We start from the raw sequence: 11231 nt of genomic DNA, 5'->3' as shown, positions 1-11231 counted from the left end.
GCAGGGTCTCAATTTTTCCCCACCCTGGCACCGTCGTCAGGAAAAGCCTCACTCAGGGACCTCCCTGGTGGCCCAGGGGTTGGGGCTCCGCGCTTCCACTGCACGGCCGAAAAAGAGAGAAGCCTCACTCGGTTCCACGGCTCTTCCAAAGAATTTATTGATCATATTTACATCTATTGCAAATAGTGAGAAAGCAGCAGAGGCCCAGCCCCAGACCTCATCTCTGCTCCAGAACGTGAGGGCCCGGGGATGCCTGGGTCTTCCTGTCCCCTGGGGGAGGGAGACCTGAGATGCAGAGATGACCCTTCTTGCCCCTTCTTTCAGGGTCTTGGACCTGCTCCCCCAGGGACTCTGGACCCAGGGGCGGTCTCATCAACTCAAGGCACAAACACTGTGGTGACAGGTGGGCAGGCAAGGCATGGGGTTGCTCCTGGCAGGCACCACCGGGCCCAGTCCATCTTCTCTCCTTTGGTCCTGCCCTCTTTCTTCCCCTACTGGTCCCACACTGGGCAGGGCCTGGCTGGGAGGACACTTAAACCACTGCCCAAGGCCCCTAACTCCTGGACCATGGCCAGCCCTTAGAGGCTGGAGTCCAAGCACCATCAGTGTCCTGGACTGTGGTGGCGTCCCGGTCCTTGCAGGACAGGGGCAGAGAGAGCCCAGCAAGGGGTGCTGTGGCTGGAGACTGGCTAGGCAGGGAGAGTCTCCCTTCCCCTTCCCAGAGCTTCCTGTCCCCATGTGGATGCAGAGGGTGGAGCTGGGGAGAAGAGAGGGCAGCAATGCCTTCCCCAGGCTCTCGCTCTTGCTTCCTGCTGGCTCGGTGGGGCAGCATCGCCCCAAGCCATGAACGAGATCCCTTCTGGCAGCCTCAGTGGCTCTGGGGGTTCAGGAGCCCAGACCTCCAGGCCACCTTAGCTGGCAGGCCATGTGGGTACCCAGGGCATGGGGCCTGAGGCTTGCCAGGAGGGATGCTGCTGGGGAAACAAAGGTGAGGGATGGACTCCCGGAGGACGTGTGCCCACCTCCGCCTGGCCAGCTCTTGCCTCGGACTATGCCAGGAGGCGGATGACCCCGTTGTCTGAGCCCAGCAGGAGGTGGCGTTTGGTGGGCAGCAAGGCCAGGCTGGTGAGCGTGCCACGGAAGTTCTCGGAGCTGAGCTTGGTGGTGGCCTGGGAAGGCGGCTCAAGCAGGGAGCAGACACCAATCTTGTTGGCCACGGTGCCAGTTACCACCTCGCTGCCGTACAAGTCGAAGGTGTGGATAGGGTCGGAGGTGGACTTGTAGTGATGCGTGGGCTTCTGCTCCAGCTCCTTCCAGACAGTCAAGGAGTGGTCAGAGGAGGAGCTGACCAGGACGCTGCCCTCCACTGCCTGCCCGGGGAGAGCAGAGCCTCAGCAGGGCCCAGGGTCTTCCTGTTTCCTCCCACAGGATCTCCCAGGAGGACAGGGTGTCCTGAGCCGGGGACAGGCTGCCACCCTCCCACGTTATATCAACGTTAGTTAACAGGAATATATTAAGTGTCATCAACCTAGTCATCATTATAATTTGGGCACTTACTACGTCAAGCATTGTATTAGGTACATTACACGTCTTACCGTGGTTAACCTTCATAACAACTTTATGAGGAAGGTGTTGTCATTGTTCCCATTTTACAGAGGAAAACACTAAGGCTCAGGAAAGTTAAGTAATCATACAAGGTCACAGAACCAATAAGTGGCAGAGCCAGGATTAACACCCAGGCTGACCCCAGAGACCTCCTGATGCTTTCTTGGAAAGTCAGAATTTAGAGGCACCCAGAACCCAGGATCCCCTGGGGGCCCTGGAGGGAACCGGGGGCTGCCTGCCCCCAGCAGTGGCAGTGCATGTCCCCTCGTTGCCGCTTAGGATGGGGAGGGAGTCCCAGTTGCCTGGAAAAACCCTCCCACAAAGAGCCCTGTTCCTCCCCTCCTGCACCTCCCTGAGCAGTTCCCTGAGGTCTGTGATTGAAAATGGGCTGGGGGTGGAGGTGGGGGCAGGATTCCCATGCCCGATCCGCCCCTGCCCGCACCGGGACAGCCCAGCTGGGGGCATGGACTCTGCTCAGTGGTCTGGGGGCAGTAAACAGCCTCCCAGCTGAGCTTTATTTAACCTGACTGGGTCATGGACAGGGCCCGACCCCTGATCCTCCAAGTAAGACAAATATGGACAAGGGTTACTCATTAGAACATCACCAGGAAGCAGCAGGGTCAGCTCGGCCCCCCGGTTCCACCCAGCGGCCAGCCTCCTGCCGAGGCCCCCATGGTGCAGCTGGCTCCTGACCCTCCCTGCCCACCAGTCCTCGGGCAGGTATAAGGGAGGTCAGCTGGAGCCTGTCCTGGGTGGGCTCTAAGCAGAGGTGACGGCTGGAGCAGTCAGCCAGGAGGGGAAGGGAACCTGGTCTGTCACCTTGATCTGCAGGATGTCCCCTTCATGGGCAGGCCAGCCACGCAGAACCAGGCCCGTACGGGTGTCCAGGAGCACCATGAAGCCCGAGGAGAAGCCGGCCACCACACTCCGGCCGCTGGGGCTGACAGCCAGGGAGCGGACAAGCCCAGGGTTCAGCCCGCTGCTCAGGCGGAACTCATGCTGTGGGCAGAGGAAGACAAGCTGAGGCGCCACAGCCTGCTCCAACCCGCATCTCCCCGAGGTCCAGTTCATCCCCCAACCCACACAGCTGGAAGGCCTGAGCCTCGTCCCCGATCAAGGGGGGGGCTCCCCAAATCCCAGAGCCAGAGCCCCACCCCCCACCCCCCAGGGTTTGCTGCCACAGATGATCTGTCACCAAAGAGAAACTCTGCCCTGGCCTCCTCTCTTCAGGGGTCTCTCCTCCCTGCCAGGCACCCAGGCCAGGGCTCAGGGAACAGGATGCCCTGACCTGCAGGCCAGGCTTCCGGCAGTCTACAAAGCGCAGGGTCGAGTCAGAGCTGGCCATGGTGATGCTGGTGTGGGGGGCGGGCATGACAGCCACAGCGGTCAGGGGCACCCGGCTGTCCGACGGTTCCACCATGCGAAGGGTCTTCCCTGGGAAGGAAAGGCACGGTGGATCTGGGTCCCGGCCACTGACGGAAGAGCCCCGACTCCTCCTATCCCCCCAACCCACCCCGTACCTGCCTCCCACATCCCAGGAAACCTCAATAAATGCTGCGAAAGATGTTTCTTGACCCTCCCACCTTCCTACTTCCGTGGCCAAGCCAGGCCCCTCTCTTCACACAGCACCCTCGCCGAAAGCTACCTCCCCACCACCTACCTCAATGCTACTCTACCTCCTTAACCCCTGCTTTCTAACCTTATTTCTGCCTACAATGATGACAAAAAATATGTGAGCAACTGTTTACCAACCAGGTACTACGTGCTCCACGTTAAGCTAAACCCCTATGCATTATCCTCTAAAGCAGCTGTTCCGATTCCCATTTTGCAGATAGGAAAACTGATACTTCGAGCAGCAGAGTGACTTGCTCAAGGTCACTCGGCAAGTAAGTTGGCAGAGCCGATTCAAACTTGGGTATGACGGATTCTGAGTCTTAGATGCTCCTCTCTGTGGCCTCAGCGGGTCACCCTCAACCACATACCATTATACCCCAACCCACCACCCTTGGTGGAGTACAGGACAGCAGCAACAGAACAGGCCTCACCTGGGCCCGCTCACCTGTGAAGGGGTCCCAGACGTGCACAGCCCCGTCACAGCTCACCACACACTGCGGGGCCTCAAGCTGGCCCACAAAGAAGACACTCTTGCGGTGCTGGGCATAGACGAGGCGTGAGGCTGTCTCACTGGTGCCGTCCCCAGAGTTGTAGAGGGGCCAGAGGCGCACGGTGCGGTCCTTGCTGCCACTCAGGAAGAAGTCCTCGCTGCTCAGGGGCACCACACACTTGACGGCCCCTGAGTGGCCGGGGAAGCTCTGCAGGCGGATCTGGTGGAAGTGAAAGTGGGCATCCTGCTGGTTCACGCCGATCTCGTACTGCCAGTGCGCCAGCCAGTTCCCACTCAGGCCGTGCACGCTCCGCGGCAGCTTCCGCTTCAGCACGTTGTCCTCGCTCTGGCTGCCGAGGTCCCCGCCACCCACCCCGGGGATGGGGCCCAGCGGGCCGGGGCTCTCAGGCTGGGAGTCATCGGGGATCTGGATGCGGTTCCCGACCAGGACGCTCCCAAAGGTCCCCGAGTGGCCGTCGTCCTGGGGGCAGCCCCCACCCTGGAGGTCCCACTCAGGGCCGGTGCTGGGCGCGGTGGGCTCCACGCTGGCAGGGCTGCGATGGCTTGGGCTCATGCTCTCCAGATACAGCCCCGCCAGCTCCCCCACCAGCTCGTGGTTGGGGACGATCTTCCGGATGATGTCACCTGGATGGGAGCGGGAGAGGTCCTGAGATTAGGGGAGATGGCAAGTGACTGCCACCACCTACCCACGGGCTTGGGAACCACAGAAGGCAGGGCAGGTACTGTCTGCGCAACTCTAAGCAAGTAACTCTTCATCTCTGAGCCTGTTTCCTCCCCAGGAAAACGTGGATTCATTCCTTCAGTATGGACACGTGAGCATCTTCCACATGTGCTGCGTGCCATGCTGGGCATCAGAAACAGAACGGTGAACAAGACAGGTCATGCTCTCCCTCCCAAAGGCTAGATTTCAGTGGTGGGATGACAACATATCTGACCAGCACTGTTCATCCTATTCAGGGCGATGACACACATAGACGCTTGGCACAGGGCCCGGCCTATACGGGAAGTTACGTGAACAGTGGGCTGCTAATTCCTCTCAGATGGCTGCTAAGACGTCAGTCCGGCAGCCTGACTGCCCTGCCTGCCCCAGGCACAGGCCAGGCTGCTCCTGCGCCTCCTTGCTGGCCAAAGCTCAATCCCTGTTTATACGTCACGGGGACTCAGGGGCCTAAGGCCAAATCCCTTTGCTCTGACCCAGAGAACTGTGTTTAACACCCACTCCTGCCTCTAGGGACTGGGGGAGCATGGGGCCCTCCCAGGGGAAGAGTTGTAGCCACAGAGGCTGGGAGGGGACGTGATGGGCCAGTACCCAACAGGCAGGAGAAGGGCACGTAGATCGTATACGCCATCTCCAAGGTGAACACCTTCTGCAGCTCGTCCAGCAGGGTGGGGTCCACCAGCCGCAGCTGCCCATCGGAGAAGGCCACCTTTGGCAGCTGGCCCTCACTGCGGCCCACGGACTCCAGCTTCAGATCCTGTGGGCAGGAAGCCCGGGGAGTCAGCGGAGGCCACAGCCCCTGGCCAGCCCACCCCAGCCAGGTAGGTCTGCCCACCTGGTGCCGAAGCTCGTGCAGCTGAGAGAAGATTTGAAAGAAGGTGGCCACGGGCTCGCTCAGGTGCTGCTGGACCATCTCCTGTCCGATGCGCAGGCAGATGAGGGCAATGAGGCTAATGGTTTTCATACACAGGACAGTCCGGGCCTGGGCTCCACTTGGGAACCTGGAAATAGAGCTTATAAGCTCCAGCCCCCACTGCCTCTGCAGGGCTTTCCCAGATCTATCCAAAGCCATAAACGAAAGGAGCTATAAGACCCACTGGTCCAGACCAGGTGAGGAAACGAAGGCACAGACAGGTGTGGCTTGCTCAGGGTCACCCGGTGGGGATGAAAACCAGCACTCCTGACGCCCCACGCCCCAGGTCGCCCCCCAGCCGGGCTGCTCCCCTGTGGGGTGGTGCAGGGCCCTACCCCGTGACGAGGGAAGTGAGGAAGCTGAGCACGGGCAGCAAGACCTCGTGACTGATACGGGGCAGGATGTCCATGAGGGTGGTGTCTGAGAGGTACACGATGATCTTCTGGGTCAGAGTCACCGCTGCCAGCAGCCCCGCCTCCTTGCGGCTGTTCAGTCGACTGGGGCCTGAGGTACTACCCGGGGCCACCTAGGGCCACAGAGCAGATGAGGGCCAGGTTGCCTCACAGACCGCCGGGAACCCAGAGAGGTCCTGGGTCGGCCCTCAGCCGCCCAGACCCCGGCTGCCAAACGGTGACTGACCAGGTAGCTGATGTAGGGCAGGTACTGGTAGGTGAGGACGGGCTCCCCGTACAGGTGGGCGACGTGGAGGAGGCAGCTGAGCACGGGCCCCGATACTATATCGCCCAGTACTGGTCTCTTCTGGTAGATGTTGCCCACGTTCAGCGGGGGGCTCTCGCCACTGCTCACGGTGAACTGCTGCTGGGTGGGCCCTGTCAAGGAAGGGCCACAGCTAGTGGAGGGCAGGGGGGAGGTGGGCCTTCAGGGGCCGCAGTGGCCACTCCTGCTCACTCTAGCTTGGGGTCTCCCCGTGCCTCACCCAAGGAAGGAAGGAGCTTACAGACTGGGACCCAGGACCGGGCCAGGAGGTGGTCCGAGGTGAAAGTGGGAAGGATCCGCTACAGGGGGCTGAAGAGGGGCAAAGGGCTGGAGGAAGCCCCATCCCCGGCCTTACCCACATAACACGACGTCAGCAGGCGGAGCAGGTTCCGGGCCACGTGGCGAGAGGCCACGGTGGGGCCGAGCTTGGCGGACAGCCAGCGGACCATCTTGCAGGCCGTATCTGCAGGGCGGGGGCAGGCCCTGAGCTCATCAGATAACGGCGGCTCACTACTCCCCAACCCCACCCCACGGACCCCGCCTAGCCGACGCGGACTCCAACTGTGCCCAGGAGCCCAGCCAGCGCCTGGCCACCCCACGCCACCACCCTCCCTTTAGCAGCAGCAGAGCTGGCCTGTGGGAGTCTGGCTTTGGGGCTGCTCCAGGCACCTCTACTCGGGCATACCCTGCAGGAGGGTGACCTTTTCAGTGAATCTCCCCCAGCTGCGAAATGAGGCCCTGGCTACCATCCCCTCTGGCCTCTTCCCCTTCCGCTTCTCTTCACTCTCTCAGTCTAACCACACTGGCCTTTCACAGATTCTTTAATGGAACCACGACAGCCTCAGAGCCTCGCACAGGCTGTTCCCTCTGCCTGGAACGCTCTTCCCACCGCAGAGCCTGCCATTTTTGCCCAGCTACCTCCTCCTCGTTGAACCCCAGCAGGCCCTACTTCCAAGGAAGCCTTCTTTGACCCCTGAAAATGAGATCTAAGCCCATGTTATATTCCCTCGTGGTAGCCAGCCATTGTTGTTTGTAGCACTAACAGAACTCGTGCTTATGGAAGACTGCCTACAGCACGGACGTGAGCTCCAGCAGGGCAGGCCCATGGCTCTGCTGCGTGTGGATCTGCTCGACCCACTGCTTGGCACAGGGCAGGGGCTCCACACACGGTGAGTGTTAGACCAACACCTCCAGGTCTGAGAACTCACCAAGAAGGATCTTCTGCTCTTTGCCCTCCGACTGCTCGGTCAGTGGTTCCTCTTCTTCCTCCCCGTCAGCCCCACCGTCACCGGCCACGACCGTATCCATGGACAGCACCGTGTTGGACAGCGTGAGCTCAGACGCCTCGGGGACCTCATCCTGCTCCCCCTCCCCCTCCCCCTCGTCCAACACCACACAGCCCTCCTCCTCCTCCTCTTCCTCCTCGGAGCCCTCGCTTTGCTTCAAGTCCTGGCTGCTGTCACCCGACCTGAGGCTGCTCTTGTCCACCGGGGCGCCCCCCTCGTCTGCCACCCGCTCCTCGCCCAGGGATGTCTCGCTGCTGCTGCTCTTGTCACTCAGCCGGCCCAGGCTCACGGCCTCAGCCTCCTGGGGCTGAGGGGACTCGGCCACGTAGAGCCCGGCCTGGAAGTCCTCTGTCTCGGGGAGGTCGGCCTGGTCGTGGAAGCTGACGCCAGACGTGTAGTCCAGGAGCCCCAGGCCCGAGGAGGCAGCAGGCTCCCCGTCCATCTGGATCTCCTCCCCAAAGGCACAGGAGCTAGGCCTGGCCCCCGGGAGCCCACTTTCCTCATCCTCTGCAGCCCCCGCCAGGCCCTTGCTTTCTTCCTGGGAGGCCTCCACACCCGCCAGCACCTGCAGGACGTGGGGCAGCAGGTGGACGAGAAAGGCCTGCAGGCCCAGCCGCACCATTAGCTGGGCCACAAAGCAGTCGGTGTACAGGTAGAAGCGCCCGTGTAGCCGGCAGGGGCTCTCGTAGGCACCAATGAGAGGCTTCAGTAGGTACCTGTTAGCATTTTTGGGGCCCAGTGCCTTGGCAACAGGTTCAAATAGGTACCAGGCCGTGTACACGGCTGTGTGCTCCTCAGACATGAGTGATAGCACAAAAGGCAGCAAGATCTCCAGGCCCTCGGGGGTGATGTCACCCAAAACTGCACCCAGTTGCTGCCACAGAGCAAAGACCAGCTCCCGCCCCTGGGCCTCGTCCTCCACGCGCCTCGCCTGGTACAGGAGGATGAACTTGTGCAGCGCGGGGAAGTACGAAGGGAAGGGAACCACGGAGCTGAAGGGGCTGAGGAGCTGGGCCGGGCAGGGCGGGGGCAACCCCTGGGAGACGGGCCTGTACTCGAACAGCGGGTCCAGCTTGCCCCTCCCTGCAACCACGGGGCCTTGACGGCCACTGAGCTGCAGGAGCGTGTCCAGCACGGGCTGCAGAGACACAGGGACCTCCTTGGGATGGCGTGTGCAGAGCCCCCGCACAGCCTCGAAGCGTACCCGCAAAGGCGCATCAGGCGGCAGCGTCCGGACCCTGGTGGCAAACACCATCTCAGCCAGCAGGACGCCCAGCGCCTGCATGTCCCGATGGAAGAGGTCCCGCAGCAGCACAGCGCGCTGGACCTGGGGCTGCGGAGGCACCTCCAAGCGGCCCCCCAGGCCTTTGGTCAAGAAGTTGCCCAGTTTCTCCACCTCTTCCAGAGCCTGCAGAGGACCAAAGCCCTCCGGAAGAAGAATCTTGCCCTCCTCACCTTCCCCGGGGTCTACCCCAGCAGCTTTGTTCCGGCGGCCTGGTCGAGAGGTTGAGGCCCCCGAGAAAGGCAGGAGGCCTGGAGGGGCGTGACTAGAAGAGGAGGAGGAGGAGGGGCCCAGCTGGTCACCTGCCTTCCCAGTGAGGGAGATGGAATCCAGAGCTTCTGTGGCCTGCTCCAAGTCATCCTCCCCCACCACGGGCATGTCCCTGGCCCAGGCAGCCTCACGGGGCGCGGCCTCCAAAACCGGCCTGCCCGTTCCATTCGTCAGCTGTGCTGGGAAGTCCTCCCGGCCTGTGCTCTCCTGGATGGTCTGGAACAACAGCCTGGGGATGAGTGGAGGCTCAGGGGCAAGAGCAGGGGCCCCGGCCAGGCGCCGGGGGTGCGGCTGGTCAAAGAGCTGCACCACGCCGTAACTGGTCAGGTGCGTGTGGGCGTCCACCAGGTGCAGACACACATTCTTCTCCTTCACGGCCTCCTTGCCCTGGAGTTTGTAGCCAAAGGTGAGATCAATCCAGTGGTGTAGGTCCTGGGACACCTCTCGGCTCTCCAGCAGCGCCCGGTGGGCAGCCACGAACTCCTGGCTGGAGCTGCACCAGGCCGGCACGTCCAGGTCAGGCATGTCAGGGTGGATGGAGCAGAAGATGGATGGATCGGTGTAGAACTCGGGGATGCACTCATCAGGTGTCCAGCTCTGCATACGCTCCATGCTTGCAGGATACTCATGGGGCTCCCACTGCGCCCGCACGTGTCCACAGAGCACCGACCGGGGTGTGCGCCGAGCCTTGTACACATAGTATGTGATGTCAGAAAGCACGTCAGAGATGTGGTGAGGAACGTGCGGTGGCTCCCCGCCCCCCGCGCCACCTGCCACAAACGCCTGCCGCGTCATCTCATACGTGAAGTCCAGCTGTTTATCCCCCTTGTTGAGGCGGAACTTGGACTTGCGCAGGTCTCGGAAGCGCCCCCGGGGCGTGGTGAAGTCCACCACCCAGGGCAGCACTGGGTGGTAGTTGGGGTCCCCCTGCCGCCGACCTGCCAACCGATTCAGCTGCATGAGGTAGTGGAAGTTGCTGATGCGGCCATGGACCCAGTCTAGCACGAGGTCCCTAAGTTCCTCCTGGCAGGTGGGACACCCAGGTCCCCCTCCTCCCTCCTCTCCAGGCTCAATGCCTGCCCCCTTTCTTGCTACAGAGATCTTCTCATTCTCATCCTCTCTGAGCTTCTCGTAAGCACTCAGGTCCAGCCGTAGCTCACTGCAAAGCTTCTCATCTACAGCGATGTGGTGCAAGGATAGGGCCCCGCAGGCCAGTCCCTGGCGGTGACAGGCGTCCATGGCCCTCAGCACGCGGAAGAGAATGAAGAGCACCTTGGCTTGGCTGTTGGCCAGCTTGGCAGGGCTGAAGGCGACCACATCATGCAGGCAGAACTGCACGTAGGGGTGCACCACATACAACATCTCTGGCGACTCCAACAGCGCCTCAGCTCTCAGAAGACTGGGAGAGGCAGGGTTGCCCCGAGGAGGACAGGGGCCATCTCTGGCATGTGATGGGCACTGGGGAGCTTCACCCACTGGCAGGAAGGGGCAACCATAGACCCTCTGTAGAGCTTGTCGTACTGAGTCCAGGGCAGGGACAGCTGCAGGGGCAGGACTGTGACTATAGGGCTGCCCATAAGTGTGATATGCGTGGCGCCACAGGTTGCGATAATTCTGGGCAGCCACATCCTGCATGAAGCGAGTGAGGGTCTCCGGGCTGCCGGACCCCTCCTCAAAAGGCAGGGAGCCCAGCGGGTAAGAGAGCCTCTGTTTCCGCAGCCCGTGGACCTCCACTCGCGTCCAACCGGGCGGCAGCCTCTGCACGGAGCGTTGCAGGAGAGTTCTGACTTCCGCTTCGCCCAGGCCTTCAGCGCGGGGACACGGTCCCGGGGGCAGCCGGCGCTCGCGGAGGCTGGCCAGCCAGCGCGCAGGCACTAGGGCCACCACGTGGGTGCCCCCCGGGGCTGGAGCCAGCTGCCGGGCATCGATGTTCAGGTCTCTCTCCACGCTCCGGAGCAGCTCCTCCATGTCGGGGCTCGGGGGCGGTGACCAGCCCTCGGCCTCGGTGGTAAGAGCGACTTCCCGCCCCCTGCTCCCCAGGGCCATCCCCTCCTGGCCGCCTGGGGGAGGCGCGGGGCTGAGCCCGGCCACGGCCCTCCTCGCCACAGCTTCCGGAGTGCCGAGCCGGGTGTGTGGGGATGGGAGAGGGACAGGGGCTGGGGCGGAGGAGGCGGGGGTGGGCCGGGGACAGAGTGGGCGCGGGGGCGCACTTACCCCTCAGCAAGGTCCTGCACTCCGGGAGCGGCAGGGCGGGGGATGCGGGGCGCCACCGCCGGGCTCCACCGTGACGGGTCAGCTGACGCTGCTCACGTGAT

At 62.4% G+C, this 11231-nt stretch overlaps 1 protein-coding gene across 3 annotated transcripts; it reads right to left on the bottom strand.

Moving 5' to 3' along the window:
• Window positions 1–141: 141 nt before the first annotated feature.
• WDR81 (WD repeat domain 81) lies at window positions 142–11231 on the bottom strand. 3 transcript variants are annotated; one of them, XM_030861849.2, is made up of 10 exons: window positions 7287–11231; window positions 6434–6541; window positions 6001–6191; window positions 5697–5887; window positions 5284–5449; window positions 5040–5205; window positions 3665–4354; window positions 2894–3039; window positions 2425–2604; window positions 142–1370 (listed from the first exon to the last, which is right to left on the bottom strand). In XM_030861849.2, exons 1-10 carry the CDS (start codon window positions 10960–10962, stop codon window positions 1050–1052), a joined length of 5835 nt encoding a protein of 1944 aa, XP_030717709.2. In that variant the 5' UTR covers window positions 10963–11231; the 3' UTR covers window positions 142–1049. The 3 variants fall into 3 exon arrangements, 2 of the variants coding, with proteins under 2 accessions (XP_030717709.2, XP_030717711.2); XR_004040661.2 differs by lacking the exon at window positions 142–1370 and having other exon boundaries at window positions 2466–2604; window positions 3651–4354; XM_030861851.3 differs by lacking the exons at window positions 142–1370; window positions 2425–2604 and having other exon boundaries at window positions 2864–3039; window positions 3651–4354.

This window comes from Globicephala melas, chromosome 20 (genome assembly GCF_963455315.2).
Source record: "Globicephala melas chromosome 20, mGloMel1.2, whole genome shotgun sequence".
NCBI lineage: Eukaryota > Metazoa > Chordata > Mammalia > Artiodactyla > Delphinidae > Globicephala > Globicephala melas.
This window is presented reverse-complemented; position numbering and strand designations above follow the sequence as displayed.

Bases quoted from the DNA above. Each gene is read 5' to 3' on its own strand.
- WDR81 (XM_030861849.2), bottom strand. From the start codon at position 10,962: ATGGCCCTGGGGAGCAGGGGGCGGGAAGTCGCTCTTACCACCGAGGCC. The intron at 6,192-6,433 runs GTAAGGCCGGGG...CTTCCTTGACAG, and splicing joins GCTGACGTCGTGTTATGTGG to GGCCCACCCAGCAGCAGTTC. The intron at 5,206-5,283 runs GTGGGCAGACCT...TCCTGCCCACAG, and splicing joins TGCACGAGCTTCGGCACCAG to GATCTGAAGCTGGAGTCCGT.